The 18,363-nt window shown below is 48.1% G+C and overlaps 2 protein-coding genes across 2 annotated transcripts; both read right to left on the bottom strand.

The window, feature by feature from the left end:
• Window positions 1–263: 263 nt before the first annotated feature.
• LOC142534426 (uncharacterized) lies at window positions 264–4,965 on the bottom strand. Its single transcript, XM_075641295.1, has 5 exons — window positions 4,527–4,965; window positions 3,682–4,304; window positions 3,346–3,582; window positions 1,236–3,134; window positions 264–710 (listed from the first exon to the last, which is right to left on the bottom strand). Exons 1-5 carry the CDS (start codon window positions 4,963–4,965, stop codon window positions 264–266), a joined length of 3,645 nt encoding a protein of 1,214 aa, XP_075497410.1.
• A 6,480-nt stretch (window positions 4,966–11,445) lies between these two features.
• On the bottom strand, window positions 11,446–12,450 carry LOC142534425 (uncharacterized). Its single transcript, XM_075641294.1, has 2 exons — window positions 12,012–12,450; window positions 11,446–11,789 (listed from the first exon to the last, which is right to left on the bottom strand). Exons 1-2 carry the CDS (start codon window positions 12,448–12,450, stop codon window positions 11,446–11,448), a joined length of 783 nt encoding a protein of 260 aa, XP_075497409.1.
• Between the last annotated feature and the right edge of the window lie 5,913 nt (window positions 12,451–18,363).

The following is an 18,363-nucleotide window of genomic DNA, read 5'->3' as shown; positions in this document are numbered from 1 at the left end:
TTTTTTTTTTTTTTTTTTTTTTTTTTTTTTCCGGAAAACACCGCCGGATGCGGGGGGGTTAGGCAGACCCCTACCTGTATATATCCACAAAATAAACAGTAACAAAATACAGAATACAGAAAAAAAACCTAAAAGAGGAGGTGGATAAAACCATAACCTCCTCAAAAAGGCTAAAGCAGTAGAAACATAAATACAAGGCAACCTAGGGAAGGAATTACAAAAGCAAAACGAACCCTAGAAGACTACCAAATAAGCGGCAACAACTAATAAAAAAGGAGAAGCGCTATGAACCGCATGCTGAGGAAGACAAAATGATAATGGCGAGATGATCGCAGAGTCCATGCAAAAGCTCTCATCCCGGAGCTATCATCCTGGAGAGTCCAATAATGGCGATCACAGAGTAGTATATAGATCGCAATCCCGCCAGAACAAAAGATATCTAGCATCTGAATCAAAAGAGCAGAGATCTCGATCCCATGAAGTAGGAGTCTGACGAACATGTCATAAGAAGCAGAGGATCCTTTAGAAAGCACCCCATGAATCCACCATGACATCCAGCAAACACCTCTACAATAACTGATACGGCGGCCAAGGAGAACCAGCAGTAAACGCCCTCCAGGAACCATGAATGTGCCAAAGGAAAGCACCAACAGAAATAGGGCAGAGACCCACTCAGAACAAACAAGAATACACACATCATGTGCAAGTGTCTGAACCCACTTGCACAGACCATACGGAAGTGAAAAACAACCTCCAAGTACACTAACCTGCAATAAAATATATATATATATATATATATATGTATATAGATATAAATAGATATAGAGCCAGAGACCATAAAGAAAGAGATCCAAAAAAGAAGAAGGGGCTGCAAATGGCTAAGAGGATCTGTTTCTGAGGTATGGAAGCCCAGAATGATCAGATCTAGCAAGGGTGGAGATGTCTGGAGGTAGGGAAGGACCTAACTCTAAGGTGTACTGCCTAAAAGTATGAGCCCTCGCCGCCAAGGCATCCGCCACAGAATTCCCTTCCCGGTAAATATGCGATAAATGAACAGATCGCCCCCTCATCAACAAAAGAATCCGTGTAACAAAATGTTCAAGATCCCAGCAGCACCGACGAGAACGAAGTAAAAGAATGGAAATCCAGGAGTCAGTCTCAATCCAAAGAGGGAAGAGATGAAGATCAGAAGAAATGAGAAGACCCCTCCAAATAGCCCATAATTCTGCCCGGACATTGGTCCCAACTCCAATGAGCTCACTGAAAGAAACCACCACATGCCCAGAAGAGTCACGAACAACCCCACCAACAGTAGAGTCCCCAGGACTACCTCTCGAACTCCCATCAACATTCAATTTAAAACACCCGAACGGCGGCCGCAACCAACGAACAATCGTCAGTTTACGAGCCCTACGCAACTGAACAAAAATCCCCATAGCCCTCGCAGCCTGCAAAACACCCCGCCAGTGCATGGGCTTAACAGTAGACGCAGCGTGAGCGAGGCGCAAATAAGACAAAATCTGAGACTTAACAGTCTCCGCGGAAATGTGCAAATGACGGTGTTTCGCATCGTTACGAGCCGTCCAGAGAAACCATAAAACAATGAAAGGCAAAAACTCCTTCACGTGGCCCCTAGGAGTCCACCCCGGATGCCTCTTCCAAGCACTGAGGAAGAGTCTGAAATCACTGGTAAGGGGAATACGGACATGAAAAACAGCCCCAAAGTAATGCCATACAGACCTGGCAAGAGGGCTATCAATGAAAATGTGCGTGAATGTCTCAGGCATCTCACAACACTGACATTTAGACGCCAGCTCGAAACCACGACGCTGGAGCACATCGTCAACTGGAAGCCATTGATGCCAAAACCTCCAGAGGAAGAAAGACATAGTAGGCCTCAGCCAACTGCCCCAGCAAGGAGTGAAGATATCAGAAACTTGGTCTCTCAAGCGGACAAGCTCCCATGCGGATTTCAGCGAAAAAACACCGTCAGAACTATGCACCCAAATAGCCGAATCGGGCTCCCCCGATGCAATAGGGATCAGAGTAATAGTCTCAGCAACAGAGGGTGGGACAACTGAGCAGAGAAGGTCAAAATCCCAAGCCCCATCTGAAAGAAAGTGAGAAACACGGACACCCCGATCCCCCCTAAGCAGGACCTGACTAGACAAGGGAACATCCCCACACCAGATGTCATCCCAAAAAGCAACATCTCCCACCCCAATTCTCCATCGAATGCCAGATTCAGCACGAGCCCTAATCTTAAGCAAACGACGCCAAGTGGGAGAAATGAACCCAGCAGATGAAACATAAGCTGGATGCACCAACTGGCAGTATTTTCTCATCATGAATTTGGCCCATAGGGATGAACCTTGACGAAAACGAAACCATAATTTAATGGAGAAGCTATCCACAATATCTTTGAGCCTGCGAAATCCAAGACCCCCTTCAGAGACAGGAAGACATGCACGAGACCACCTCGCCCAATGCCATTTCTTATCCAAGGATCTGGATCCCCACAGGAAACCATTGAAAACATTCTCAAGCCTCTCCATAACTGCCAGAGGTGGCTGGACTACCTGGAACATGTAAATGGGAACCGAAAGGAGGACACTCCTAAGGAGAGTCATACGGCTCCCCGGGGAAAGAGTTTTAAGCTCCCAACCCTCCAACTTCTTACTCACCATCTGCACAAGGGGATCAAAAAGAGAGCAAACTCTATTCCCACGAAACAAAGGAACTCTGAGGTATTTGATAGGAAAACAACCCTCCCCAAACCCAGTGATACGAAGGAGACGGGAACGAGTACGACCAGAACACCTCGGAGGCAAAATAATGACACTCTTAACTGCATTCACCAACTGCCCCGAGCAGTTTTCATAGTGATGCAAAAAATCCATGAGACTGTTCATCTCACGAGTCCCACCATTGGCAAAAATAATGACATCATCAGCATAGGCCAGGTGGGAAAGAAGGAGATCACAACCGAATCGCAGGATACTGACGATAAAGACGATCAAGACCACGCGAAAGGTACTCTGCCCCCAAAATGAAAAGAAGTGGGGACAAAGGGTCGCCCTGCCGGAGACCCCTAGTGGATCCAAAGAATCCAGTGAGTGAACCATTGATATTAACTGAAAATTGGCAATGAGAAATGCAGGCAGATATCATCGACACTACCTGCTCTGAAAAGCCATAATGCCTCAAGACATCCAACAGAAAAGACCATTGGACCCTATCATAAGCTTTAGCCATATCCAGTTTCAAAATAACATTGCCACCACGGGTGGGGAGAGAAAGACTATGAGTGAGCTCTTGAGCAAGGAGGATATTATCCGAAATCACCCGCCCTGGAACAAAGCCACTCTGATTCCACGAAACCAGCCTCTCCGCCACCTCCTTCAGCCGAGAATATAAAAGTTTGGAAATTATCTTATTAGTCACATTACACAAGCTGATAGGACGAAAGTCCGACCAAGCCTGAGCTCCCATGACTTTGGGAATCAATGTGATCGTGGTGGCAGTAAACCCCTGTGGCAAGGGACTACCCCGAAAGAAGTCCAGGACCGCATCAAAAACATCCTGATGGACAATCTCCCAGCAATGCTGAAAGAAGGCCGAAGAGAATCCATCAGGCCCCGCCACACTATCACGGTGAATGGAGAAAACAGTCGCCCGCACCTCCTCCAAAGAAGGAGGGGCAGCAATATTTGCGTTCTCCAAATCCGAGATCACCAAGGGGAAATCAGAAAAATCCGGGCAAGAAAGCACAAAAGGATCCCCAGTAAGCAGGTTTTGAAAAAAGGCGGCCCCAGACTGCTGAATAAGCTCAGGGGAAGTAATGCAAGAGCCATTATCCCAAATACGAAAGATTTTATTAGCCACCCTTTTTTTCTTGACCATATTGTGGAAGAGTTTGGTGTTCCTCTCACCATCCTCTAACCACCTACAAGCGGCTTTTTGCCGCCAAAAATCCGCCTCCATGGCGGTAACCCTAGCAAGATCTGCATTGCAATTGGACAAACTAGTCCAATGCAAATCCGAAGGAGCAGCCTCGCAATCTGCCTCAGCAATCCGGACAGCCTGCTCCGCCTCAGCAAGTTTGGCAAAAAGATCACCAAAAACACTCTTATTCCACCACTTCAGATGGCTTTTGAGGCGCTTCAACTTCACAAAAAGACGGGGCATACCGTTCAAATGACACGGTAAATTCCAATTAAGCCTCACCGTCTGCAAAAAACCATGGTGCCTGAGCCACATGCTCTGAAAGCGAAAAGAACTCGGCCCACTAGCAAAGACCGGGACTGACACAAAAAGAGGACAATGGTCAGAGACCGTACGAATGAGGTGCTCCACACGAATAGAATGAAAATGGTCACCCCAATCAACAGACACAAAAACCCGATCAAGACGCTTCCAAATGGTCTTGTTCGTCCACGTGAACGAAGACCCCTCAAAACCAGCATCTACTAACCCAGAATCCAAAATAAAGTGATTAAATTCTTCCATGGGAAGCAACCGCCCACCAGAAGAACCCAAACACTCCGACGAATTCCTGACTACATTAAAGTCGCCACCAACAAGCCAAGGACCCTGAGCAGGCTTAACCTGAAGCAAAGAATTCCAAAGCTGTCTGCGCTCAATGTAGTCACACTTAGCATAAACAAAGGAACAAAAGACAGTGGTCGGCAAAAAAGTAGCAGAAACCCGGAAGTGAAGGAATTGAGTGTGATCAAAAAGACACTCAACCATGACATCCTCCGCAAAGAAAACCCAGATATGACCCGAGGAGTTCGATATAACTCGAGAAAAACCAAAACGACGAGTCATAAAACGAACATCCAGATCAATCATGGGTTCCAAAATAGCCAAGATCTTGACTCTCTTATCTTTAACGTGGGCATGTAGCCTTTGTTGAGACTCCGAGCTCCGGAGCCCCCTGACATTCCATATGAGAAAATTCATGGAGAATGGGCACCAGAACCGCCCTGTCGCTTTTTACGCGACCTATGAAAAGCATTCTCCTTCCTTTTCTTAATATCCCCCATATCAGCATCCAGAATACGACCTTCAGACCTACAGCCATCACCCGACTCAGAATGCCGATCGAATTCCTGATCAGTATCTCCAGCAGATTCCAGCCGGAAGACCAGCTCACTGACAGAAGGACCCTGCCTGGCAACCAATTCCTCTACCGTAGAGGAAGCATCATCAGGAGACAAAGGAACAGAGGGGATGGAATGACTACTGTGATTCAAAGTACAAGGCCCCAGAGAACCAAACACAGGCAACTCACTAGTAGACGGGACCCCAATACCATCCACACAATCATCCAACTGTAACCCTCCATCAATAACCTCATCAGTGAGGATCACACCCTCAACAAGAACAGACTCCAAAGGATCCTTTCCAGAAGACCCAACACCGGCATCCTCCAGATGACCACATGGAGGGTCCATATCAACACAATCTAATCCAACAGGATCAGGCTCCGCGTCCTGCCCATGCGAGAGCACCTCAAAAGGATTCAACTCAAGAGGATTCTTTCTTGGAAGAACCTGCCGAACTGGCCTCTTTCTCCCTCTACGTCTGGGACCCGTGCCAGTTTTCTGAAGCTGAGGCTGGGTCCCCAAATTAAAACCAGAATTAACACCCCCTGGAGGGGCAGACTCTGTAGATGGGGGAGACTGGCCAGAAGCACGGTCAGCAGGCTTAGGACGAACAGGTTTGGGATTTTTTCCATGGGAATAACAAACACTGGTCGAATGACCCAGCATTTTGCAATCCATGCAGTACCCGGGGATTCGCTCATAAATGACTTCAATTTCTTGAGCATGATCACCCCAACCCACCCAAATCTCTTTGACTGGCGGTTCGAGCACATTAATTTCAACACAGACGCGAGCAAAAGCGCCTCGAGAAGAATCTGCAGTATGATCATCCATCTTCACCGGTTTCCCCACAATTTTGGCCAAAGCAAAGAGACTTTGCTTAGAAAACAAATGAAGGGGAAGACCCGGGAAGCGGATCCAAACTGGGGCAATGGGTGACTCCTCCTGAAGATTAAACTCTGGCGTCCACTTAGAGAAGCGGACCGACAGAGGTCCAACCTGCATAACCCCCTTGGTCCAAAAGAACGCATAGTCTTCTTCACAAGCAAGAGTGAGAACAAGAAAACCCCGAGGCATGAACTTTAAGTCAAAAGATCTAACTAGCCCCAATTTAGCAAAAGCCGCAGAAATACCAGAATTTGGAACTAGAGATCGATTCCCTGAAATTTTTCCAACCAAAGCAAATTTGAAAGGTTCTGCGAGGGTAGAAATAACCTCATCCGGGAAGAGAATACCCGGTTTTCCATTTCGAAGAGTCGGCACAGGCATGTCATTCATAGAGTTGTGCAACTCATCAAAGCTTTTTTTGGCCGTCCGAGGGGATGGTGGAGTCAGGATATCACGAAATGAGACAGTAAGCGGAATAGGAACACGCGTACCTGGTTTGACCGTTTCAGCACAAGGGTTGACTGCCGAGTCAACTCGTCCTTCACGGTGATTCGACTCGACCGAGTTGACTCGTGAGTCACCTACCGGAGCACCACCATGGACCGGCGACGGTGAGGGGAGTCCAGAACCGGGACCAATTCGTGCAGACTCGGGCATTGGAGGGTCCGATTTAACCAAAGGATGTGAAGAAACTCGATTTTGCCCTACGAATTGGGCGTTTCCGACCGGTGGCCGGAAACCAGAAATTGAAGATGGCAAAATGCGACCCATACCTGGACGATCAACCCCTAAAGAGGAATTGAAGAAAGAAGCCGGAATAGTGCCTGAAATCGGCGGTGAGAAAGACGGCAGTGAGGCGTCGAACGGCGTGTTCTTAGATCTGAAATTCACGGCTGATTTGAACTCCGATTGGAGTGATTCCTGAACCATTGGAATCGTCTGGACGAGAGGGTCACAGATCGGGGTCGGGATGGAACATTGGATGTCGGAGTTGGCCGGAATCGACGAAACAAGCGACGGCTGCGCAGTGAACAGTAACTGCGGAGCTTTGAACGGAGATGACGCCGGAACGGGGAAACTGGACGGTCGCGCAGGTGCCGGAAATGAAAGGGGAGGGTGAGGCGAAGAGAATGATGTATGGCCCGTACCAGGAGGAGCGACGGTTGCCGGCGCCGACGACGGGGAAGAAACCGCCGCGATTTTGACCGGAGAAATGAGTGGGTAATCGGACTCCATTTGAGCTGAAATTTGGTAGGGAGGGTCGTCGTGAGGTGGCGGTTCAGATGGGGTGGTTGGCCGGCCGGGATCCGGCGGCGGTGGCATGGCGGTGGGTAGGGCGTGAATAGTGACGGGTTTAGTGTGTGTTTTCTCACCTTTTACTGTGTGTTTTTTCAGAGAAAATTTTTTTGGGGGCAAATGGTTTGGTTTTGTTTAGGGTTTAGGGTTTAGGGTTTTAGGGTTTAGGGTTTAGGGTTTTGGGTTTAGGGTTTTAGGGTTTTTTTTTTTTTTTTTTTTCCGGAAAACACCGCCGGATGCGGGGGGGTTAGGCAGACCCCTACCTGTATATATCCACAAAATAAACAGTAACAAAATACAGAATACAGAAAAAAAACCTAAAAGAGGAGGTGGATAAAACCATAACCTCCTCAAAAAGGCTAAAGCAGTAGAAACATAAATACAAGGCAACCTAGGGAAGGAATTACAAAAGCAAAACGAACCCTAGAAGACTACCAAATAAGCGGCAACAACTAATAAAAAAGGAGAAGCGCTATGAACCGCATGCTGAGGAAGACAAAATGATAATGGCGAGATGATCGCAGAGTCCATGCAAAAGCTCTCATCCCGGAGCTATCATCCTGGAGAGTCCAATAATGGCGATCACAGAGTAGTATATAGATCGCAATCCCGCCAGAACAAAAGATATCTAGCATCTGAATCAAAAGAGCAGAGATCTCGATCCCATGAAGTAGGAGTCTGACGAACATGTCATAAGAAGCAGAGGATCCTTTAGAAAGCACCCCATGAATCCACCATGACATCCAGCAAACACCTCTACAATAACTGATACGGCGGCCAAGGAGAACCAGCAGTAAACGCCCTCCAGGAACCATGAATGTGCCAAAGGAAAGCACCAACAGAAATAGGGCAGAGACCCACTCAGAACAAACAAGAATACACACATCATGTGCAAGTGTCTGGACCCACTTGCACAGACCATACGGAAGTGAAAAACAACCTCCAAGTACACTAACCTGCAATAAAATATATATATATATATATATATATGTATATAGATATAAATAGATATAGAGCCAGAGACCATAAAGAAAGAGATCCAAAAAAGAAGAAGGGGCTGCAAATGGCTAAGAGGATCTGTTTCTGAGGTATGGAAGCCCAGAATGATCAGATCTAGCAAGGGTGGAGATGTCTGGAGGTAGGGAAGGACCTAACTCTAAGGTGTACTGCCTAAAAGTATGAGCCCTCGCCGCCAAGGCATCCGCCACAGAATTCCCTTCCCGGTAAATATGCGATAAATGAACAGATCGCCCCCTCATCAACAAAAGAATCCGTGTAACAAAATGTTCAAGATCCCAGCAGCACCGACGAGAACGAAGTAAAAGAATGGAAATCCAAGAGTCAGTCTCAATCCAAAGAGGGAAGAGATGAAGATCAGAAGAAATGAGAAGACCCCTCCAAATAGCCCATAATTCTGCCCGGACATTGGTCCCAACTCCAATGAACTCACTGAAAGAAACCACCACATGCCCAGAAGAGTCACGAACAACCCCACCAACAGTAGAGTCCCCAGGACTACCTCTCGAACTCCCATCAACATTCAATTTAAAACACCCGAACGGCGGCCGCAACCAACGAACAATCGTCAGTTTACGAGCCCTACGCAACTGAACAAAAATCCCCATAGCCCTCGCAGCCTGCAAAACACCCCGCCAGTGCATGGGCTTAACAGTAGACGCAGCGTGAGCGAGGCGCAAATAAGACAAAATCTGAGACTTAACAGTCTCCGCGGAAATGTGCAAATGACGGTGTTTCGCATCGTTACGAGCCGTCCAGAGAAACCATAAAACAATGAAAGGCAAAAACTCCTTCACGTGGCCCCTAGGAGTCCACCCCGGATGCCTCTTCCAAGCACTGAGGAAGAGTCTGAAATCACTGGTAAGGGGAATACGGACATGAAAAACAGCCCCAAAGTAATGCCATACAGACCTGGCAAGAGGGCTATCAATGAAAATGTGCGTGAATGTCTCAGGCATCTCACAACACTGACATTTAGACGCCAGCTCGAAACCACGACGCTGGAGCACATCGTCAACTGGAAGCCATTGATGCCAAAACCTCCAGAGGAAGAAAGACATAGTAGGCCTCAGCCAACTGCCCCAGCAAGGAGTGAAGATATCAGAAACTTGGTCTCTCAAGCGGACAAGCTCCCATGCGGATTTCAGCGAAAAAAACACCGTCAGAACTATGCACCCAAATAGCCGAATCGGGCTCCCCCGATGCAATAGGGATCAGAGTAATAGTCTCAGCAACAGAGGGTGGGACAACTGAGCAGAGAAGATCAAAATCCCAAGCCCCATCTGAAAGAAAGTGAGAAACACGGACACCCCGATCCCCCCTAAGCAGGACCTGACTAGACAAGGGAACATCCCCACACCAGATGTCATCCCAAAAAGCAACATCTCCCACCCCAATTCTCCATCGAATGCCAGATTCAGCACGAGCCCTAATCTTAAGCAAACGACGCCAAGTGGGAGAAATGAACCCAGCAGATGAAACATAAGCTGGATGCACCAACTGGCAGTATTTTCTCATCATGAATTTGGCCCATAGGGATGAACCTTGACGAAAACGAAACCATAATTTAATGGAGAAGCTATCCACAATATCTTTGAGCCTGCGAAATCCAAGACCCCCTTCAGAGACAGGAAGACATGCACGAGACCACCTCGCCCAATGCCATTTCTTATCCAAGGATCTGGATCCCCACAGGAAACCATTGAAAACATTCTCAAGCCTCTCCATAACTGCCAGAGGTGGCTGGACTACCTGGAACATGTAAATGGGAACCGAAAGGAGGACACTCCTAAGGAGAGTCATACGGCTCCCCGGGGAAAGAGTTTTAAGCTCCCAACCCTCCAACTTCTTACTCACCATCTGCACAAGGGGATCAAAAAGAGAGCAAACTCTATTCCCACGAAACAAAGGAACTCCGAGGTATTTGATAGGAAAACAACCCTCCCCAAACCCAGTGATACGAAGGAGACGGGAACGAGTACGACCAGAACACCTCGGAGGCAAAATAATGACACTCTTAACTGCATTCACCAACTGCCCCGAGCAGTTTTCATAGTGATGCAAAAAATCCATGAGACTGTTCATCTCACGAGTCCCACCATTGGCAAAAATAATGACATCATCAGCATAGGCCAGGTGGGAAAGAAGGAGATCACAACCGAATCGCAGGATACTGACGATAAAGACGATCAAGACCACGCGAAAGGTACTCTGCCCCCAAAATGAAAAGAAGTGGGGACAAAGGGTCGCCCTGCCGGAGACCCCTAGTGGATCCAAAGAATCCAGTGAGTGAACCATTGATATTAACTGAAAATTGGCAATGAGAAATGCAGGCAGATATCATCGACACTACCTGCTCTGAAAAGCCATAATGCCTCAAGACATCCAACAGAAAAGACCATTGGACCCTATCATAAGCTTTAGCCATATCCAGTTTCAAAATAACATTGCCACCACGGGTGGGGAGAGAAAGACTATGAGTGAGCTCTTGAGCAAGGAGGATATTATCCGAAATCACCCGCCCTGGAACAAAGCCACTCTGATTCCACGAAACCAGCCTCTCCGCCACCTCCTTCAGCCGAGAATATAAAAGTTTGGAAATTATCTTATTAGTCACATTACACAAGCTGATAGGACGAAAGTCCGACCAAGCCTGAGCTCCCATGACTTTGGGAATCAATGTGATCGTGGTGGCAGTAAACCCCTGTGGCAAGGGACTACCCCGAAAGAAATCCAGGACCGCATCAAAAACATCCTGATGGACAATCTCCCAGCAATGCTGAAAGAAGGCCGAAGAGAATCCATCAGGCCCCGCCACACTATCACGGTGAATGGAGAAAACAGTCGCCCGCACCTCCTCCAAAGAAGGAGGGGCAGCAATATTTGCGTTCTCCAAATCCGAGATCACCAAGGGGAAATCAGAAAAATCCGGGCAAGAAAGCACAAAAGGATCCCCAGTAAGCAGGTTTTGAAAAAAGGCGGCCCCAGACTGTTGAATAAGCTCAGGGGAAGTAATGCAAGAGCCATTATCCCAAATACGAAAGATTTTATTAGCCACCCTTTTTTTCTTGACCATATTGTGGAAGAGTTTGGTGTTCCTCTCACCATCCTCTAACCACCTACAAGCGGCTTTTTACCGCCAAAAATCCGCCTCCATGGCGGTAACCCTAGCAAGATCTGCATTGCAATTGGACAAACTAGTCCAATGCAAATCCGAAGGAGCAGCCTCGCAATCTGCCTCAGCAATCCGGACAGCCTGCTCCGCCTCAGCAAGTTTGGCAAAAAGATCACCAAAAACACTCTTATTCCACCACTTCAGATGGCTTTTGAGGCGCTTCAACTTCACAAAAAGACGGGGCATACCGTTCAAATGACACGGTAAATTCCAATTAAGCCTCACCGTCTGCAAAAAACCATGGTGCCTGAGCCACATGCTCTGAAAGCGAAAAGAACTCGGCCCACTAGCAAAGACCGGGACTGACACAAAAAGAGGACAATTGTCAGAGACCGTACGAATGAGGTGCTCCACACGAATAGAATGAAAATGGTCACCCCAATCAACAGACACAAAAACCCGATCAAGACGCTTCCAAATGGTCTTGTTCGTCCACGTGAACGAAGACCCCTCAAAACCAGCATCTACTAACCCAGAATCCAAAATAAAGTGATTAAATTCTTCCATGGGAAGCAACCGCCCACCAGAAGAACCCAAACACTCCGACGAATTCCTGACTACATTAAAGTCGCCACCAACAAGCCAAGGACCCTGAGCAGGCTTAACCTGAAGCAAAGAATTCCAAAGCTGTCTGCGCTCAATGTAGTCACACTTAGCATAAACAAAGGAACAAAAGACAGTGGTCGGCAAAAAAGTAGCAGAAACCCGGAAGTGAAGGAATTGAGTGTGATCAAAAAGACACTCAACCATGACATCCTCCGCAAAGAAAACCCAGATATGACCCGAGGAGTTCGATATAACTCGAGAAAAACCAAAACGACGAGTCATAAAACGAACATCCAGATCAATCATGGGTTCCAAAATAGCCAAGATCTTGACTCTCTTATCTTTAACGTGGGCATGTAGCCTTTGTTGAGACTCCGAGCTCCGGAGCCCCCTGACATTCCATATGAGAAAATTCATGGAGAATGGGCACCAGAACCGCCCTGTCGCTTTTTACGCGACCTATGAAAAGCATTCTCCTTCCTTTTCTTAATATCCCCCATATCAGCATCCAGAATACGACCTTCAGACCTACAGCCATCACCCGACTCAGAATGCCGATCGAATTCCTGATCAGTATCTCCAGCAGATTCCAGCCGGAAGACCAGCTCACTGACAGAAGGACCCTGCCTGGCAACCAATTCCTCTACCGTAGAGGAAGCATCATCAGGAGACAAAGGAACAGAGGGGATGGAATGACTACTGTGATTCAAAGTACAAGGCCCCAGAGAACCAAACACAGGCAACTCACTAGTAGACGGGACCCCAATACCATCCACACAATCATCCAACTGTAACCCTCCATCAATAACCTCATCAGTGAGGATCACACCCTCAACAAGAACAGACTCCAAAGGATCCTTTCCAGAAGACCCAACACCGGCATCCTCCAGATGACCACATGGAGGGTCCATATCAACACAATCTAATCCAACAGGATCAGGCTCCGCGTCCTGCCCATGCGAGAGCACCTCAAAAGGATTCAACTCAAGAGGATTCTTTCTTGGAAGAACCTGCCGAACTGGCCTCTTTCTCCCTCTACGTCTGGGACCCGTGCCAGTTTTCTGAAGCTGAGGCTGGGTCCCCAAATTAAAACCAGAATTAACACCCCCTGGAGGGGCAGACTCTGTAGATGGGGGAGACTGGCCAGAAGCACGGTCAGCAGGCTTAGGACGAACAGGTTTGGGATTTTTTCCATGGGAATAACAAACACTGGTCGAATGACCCAGCATTTTGCAATCCATGCAGTACCCGGGGATTCGCTCATAAATGACTTCAATTTCTTGAGCATGATCACCCCAACCCACCCAAATCTCTTTGACTGGCGGTTCGAGCACATTAATTTCAACACAGACGCGAGCAAAAGCGCCTCGAGAAGAATCTGCAGTATGATCATCCATCTTCACCGGTTTCCCCACAATTTTGGCCAAAGCAAAGAGACTTTGCTTAGAAAACAAATGAAGGGGAAGACCCGGGAAGCGGATCCAAACTGGGGCAATGGGTGACTCCTCCTGAAGATTAAACTCTGGCGTCCACTTAGAGAAGCGGACCGACAGAGGTCCAACCTGCATAACCCCCTTGGTCCAAAAGAACGCATAGTCTTCTTCACAAGCAAGAGTGAGAACAAGAAAACCCCGAGGCATGAACTTTAAGTCAAAAGATCTAACTAGCCCCAATTTAGCAAAAGCCGCAGAAATACCAGAATTTGGAACTAGAGATCGATTCCCTGAAATTTTTCCAACCAAAGCAAATTTGAAAGGTTCTGCGAGGGTAGAAATAACCTCATCCGGGAAGAGAATACCCGGTTTTCCATTTCGAAGAGTCGGCACAGGCATGTCATTCATAGAGTTGTGCAACTCATCAAAGCTTTTTTTGGCCGTCCGAGGGGATGGTGGAGTCAGGATATCACGAAATGAGACAGTAAGCGGAATAGGAACACGCGTACCTGGTTTGACCGTTTCAGCACAAGGGTTGACTGCCGAGTCAACTCGTCCTTCACGGTGATTTGACTCGACCGAGTTGACTCGTGAGTCACCTACCGGAGCACCACCATGGACCGGCGACGGTGAGGGGAGTCCAGAACCGGGACCAATTCGTGCAGACTCGGGCATTGGAGGGTCCGATTTAACCAAAGGATGTGAAGAAACTCGATATTGCCCTACGAATTGGGCGTTTCCGACCGGTGGCAGGAAACCAGAAATTGAAGATGGCAAAATGCGACCCATACCTGGACGATCAACCCCTAAAGAGGAAATGAAGAAAGAAGCCGGAATAGTGCCTGAAATCGGCGGTGAGAAAGACGGCAGTGAGGCGTCGAACGGCGTGTTCTTAGATCTGAAATTCACGGCTGATTTGAACTCCGATTGGAGTGATTCCTGAACCATTGGAATCGTCTGGACGAGAGGGTCACAGATCGGGGTCGGGATGGAACATTGGATGTCGGAGTTGGCCGGAATCGACGAAACAAGCGACGGCTGCGCAGTGAACAGTAACTGCGGAGCTTTGAACGGAGATGACGCCGGAACGGGGAAACTGGACGGTCGCGCAGGTGCCGGAAATGAAAGGGGAGGGTGAGGCGAAGAGAATGATGTATGGCCCGTACCAGGAGGAGCGACGGTTGCCGGCGCCGACGACGGGGAAGAAACCGCCGCGATTTTGACCGGAGAAATGAGTGGGTAATCGGACTCCATTTGAGCTGAAATTTGGTAGGGAGGGTCGTCGTGAGGTGGCGGTTCAGATGGGGTGGTTGGCCGGCCGGGATCCGGCGGCGGTGGCATGGCGGTGGGTAGGGCGTGAATAGTGACGGGTTTAGTGTGTGTTTTCTCACCTTTTACTGTGTGTTTTTTCAGAGAAAATTTTTTTGGGGGCAAATGGTTTTTTAGGGTTTTAGGGTTTAGGGTTTGGGGTTTGGGGTTTGGGGTTTGGGGTTTGGGGTTTTGGGGTTTTGGGGGTTTAGGGTTTAGGGTTTAGGGTTTGGGTTTGGGGTTGGGGGTTTAGGGTTTAGGGTTTGGGGGTTTGGGGGTTTGGGGTTTTGGGTTTTGGGGTTTGGGGTTTGGGGTTAGGGGGTTAGGGGTTTAGGGTTTAGGGTTTAGGGTTTTGGGTTTTGGGTTTAGGGTTTAGGGTTTAGGGTTTAGGGTTTTTTTTTTTTTTTTTTTTTTTTTTTTAAGATAAAACACCGCTAGAAGCGGGGGGGTTAGGCAGACCCCTACCTGTATATATCATCAAAACAAAAATACATCATAAAACCTAACGAGAGGGGGACTATACCAAGACCTCTCGAAAAGCTACCACACAACACACAGAAAACAAAATCTAGGGTGGCAAATATGTGAGCCAAAAACTAATCCCTAGGTAAGGAGCATAATAGAAATGAACGTCCAGAAGCGACGCTAAATACATGAAAATAAATCGAAACCTATCTAAACAGTAGAAATCCGGCTCAGAAGTAGGTGCAAAAGGCCACCGATGGTACCCATCTCTGAGCCATCTGCCAGTGTGATGCCAAACTGAAAAATACATCCTAATCCGAGATCGGTCCGCTGTACACGATCTGGCAATCAAAATATTATGCAGCTGGAAAGTCACTGTGCTAAAACGGTCGAAACACAAAAGAAGGACCGTAATCCAGCGAAAGTCAGAAAAGCTCCAAGACCCAAGGAGAGGGGGAAAACTGACGGAGCTCATAAAATCAGAAATCCAAGCATGACTGTAACTCTGAAAGAAGATGCAACCAATAGAGAACAACCAGAGCCACCAAATCACGGAACGAAAGTAGAAACCATATAAATCCTGACATGAATGAGACTCCGGGCCAGAGAGACCATAGAAAAAGATCATCCAGAGCCACCATAACAATCGGCCAGAGAGCATAAAAGTAATAAAGCGGCGGGCAAGGAGAAGCCTGCAGTGAGCGCCGGCCGGATAACAAGAATGATCCAAAGAAAAGCACCAACGCGGAGAGTGCTGGGACCCACCCAAATCCAAAAGAACAAAACAAGGAGAGTGCAAGTGTCTGGGCCAACTTGCACATCTCAAATGAGATATAAAAAACAACCTCCAAGGACAAAAGACCTGCAAGAAAAATAAATACATATATATATAAAAAGAAAGAGAGCCAAAAGGAAGAGTGGGCTGCAAATGGCTAAGAATATCTGGATCTGAGGTATGGAAGCCCTGAACGATCAGAACGGGCAAGGATGGAGATGTGGCTGGGTAAGGAAGGACCTATCTCTAAGGAAAACTGCCTAAGGTCATGGGCCCTAACCGCCAAAGCATCCGCCACCGAGTTACCCTCCCGGTATATATGCGAGATATGAACCATCCGCCCCCTCAAGAGAACCAAAATCCTAGACACAATGTGATCCAATCCCCAACGACACTGACGAGAGCGGAGGATCTGAATAGAAATCTGGGAATCAACCTCAATCCAAAGAGGGAAAAGAGAAAGATCAGAACAAATAAGGAGACCCCTCCAGACTGCCCAAAGTTCTGCTCGGCTAGTGGATCCAGCTCCAATGAACTCACTGAACGATAACAAGACCCGCCCAGAATGATCACGAACAACGCCACCAACTGTAGAATCCCCTGGATTCCCTCTCGAGCTCCCATCCACATTAAGCTTAAAACAACCGGACGGCGGCTTAAGCCAACGAACAATCGCCGTCCGATGATATCTGTGTAAGCAAACCGAAATCTCCAGTAAGTGCGCCACGTGGAAGAAACCCATCCAATGCTTGGGTTTGATAGTACGCGCAGAATGGGCGAGGCGCAGGTAAGATAAAATCTGGAACTTCACCGTCTCCCCAGATATGGAGAGCTGGCGATGCTTCGCATCATTCCGAGCAGTCCAGAGAAACCACAAAATAATGAAAGGGAGAAACTCCCTCACATGGCCCCCTGGAGCCCAGACCAGATTCCTCTTCCACGCACTAAGGAATAACCTGAAATCCTCAGTGTCAGGGATACGAACCCCAAAGACCGCACCAAAAAAATGCCAAACAGGCCTAGCCACCGGGCTGCGAATAAACACATGCGTGAATTTCTCAGACATATCACAACACTGACAACGAGACGCTAACGCAAAGCCACGGCGCTGAAGCACCTCATCAACTGGGAGCCACTGATGCCAAAATCTCCAAAGAAAGAATGACATCGTAGGCCTCAACCAGCTACCCCAACAGGCGCGATTAATACCAGAGATCGGAGCGCGCAAACGGATCAACTCCCAAGCGGACTTGACAGAAAAAGCACCATCGGAGCTATGAATCCAACGAACCGAATCCAACTCTCCCAAGAGAATCGGGACCAACACAATCTGCTCCGCAATAGAAGGAGCAACTACTGAACAGAGGAGGTCAAAATCCCAGGTTCCCTCCGAAAGAAAATGGGAAACCCGAGCACCACGATCCCCACAGACGTCAGTCTGACTGGACAGAGGAACATCCCTGAACCAACAATCATCCCAAAAAGAAACATCTCCATGGCCGACACGCCAGCGAATACCACTCTCCGCACGAGGCCTGATCTGGAGCAAACGCCGCCAAGTGGGAGAGATAAAACCACGAGAAGAGACACAAGCTGGGTGCGCCAAGAGACAATATTTCCTCATCAAAAATTGGGCCCAGAGGGAAGATCCCTCCCTGAACCGAAACCACAGTTTTATGGAGAAGCTATCCACGAGATCTTTCAATCTGCGGAAGCCAAGACCCCCCTCTTCCACGGGGAGGCAAGCCCGAGACCAACGAGCCCAATGCCATTTCTTCTCCAAGGGCCTAGACCCCCAAAGAAAGGCATTAAAGACTCGCTCAAGATTTTCCATGACAGCCAACGGAGGCTGAACAACCTGAAACAAATATATGGGCATCGAGAGGAGCACACTACGAATGAGGGTCATGCGGCTCCCCGGAGAAAGAGTACGAATCTCCCAACCCTCCAGCCGCCTCCTAACAGACTGTAAGAGGGGCTCAAAAAGGGAACACGTCCTATTACCCCGAAATAAGGGAACTCCGAGGTACATGATCGGCAGATGACCCTCCGCAAAGCCAGTGATACGCAAAAGTCTAGAGCGAAGGCGCTCTGAGCATCGCGAAGGTAAAATCATGGAACTCTTGAAAGCGTTCACCAGCTGTCCCGAACAGTTCTCATAGTGATGCAGAAAGTCTAAAAGACGCTGCATCCCACGAGACCCACCATTGGCAAAAATAATGATATCATCCGCATAGGCCAGGTGGGAAATCAAAAGATCACAACTAGAATGATACCTAATAGCAGGATGACGCAAGTAGAGTCTGTCAAGGCCACGCGAAAGATACTCCGCCCCTAAAATGAAGAGAA

Source organism: Primulina tabacum, unplaced genomic scaffold, assembly GCF_025594145.1.
Source record: "Primulina tabacum isolate GXHZ01 unplaced genomic scaffold, ASM2559414v2 Contig507, whole genome shotgun sequence".
In the NCBI taxonomy this organism is placed as follows: Eukaryota; Viridiplantae; Streptophyta; class Magnoliopsida; order Lamiales; family Gesneriaceae; genus Primulina; species Primulina tabacum.
Note: the sequence above shows the minus strand (reverse complement) of the source record. Positions and strands in the feature narration are given on the sequence as shown.

Excerpts from the sequence above, each read along its gene's own strand:
- LOC142534426 (XM_075641295.1), bottom strand. The coding sequence starts at position 4,965 with ATGAATTTTCTCATATGGAATGTCAGGGGGCTCCGGAGCTCGGAGTCT. Across the intron at positions 3,135-3,345 it reads GTGGCTTTGTTCCAGGGCGG|TTAATATCAATGGTTCACTC; the intron begins GTGATTTCGGAT and ends GCCAATTTTCAG. Across the intron at positions 711-1,235 it reads TCATTGGAGTTGGGACCAAT|ACACTTGCACATGATGTGTG; the intron begins GTCCGGGCAGAA and ends AAGTGGGTTCAG.
- LOC142534425 (XM_075641294.1), bottom strand. The coding sequence starts at position 12,450 with ATGAATTTTCTCATATGGAATGTCAGGGGGCTCCGGAGCTCGGAGTCT. Across the intron at positions 11,790-12,011 it reads GGAGTGTTTGGGTTCTTCTG|TCCCGGTCTTTGCTAGTGGG; the intron begins GTGGGCGGTTGC and ends TTTTTGTGTCAG.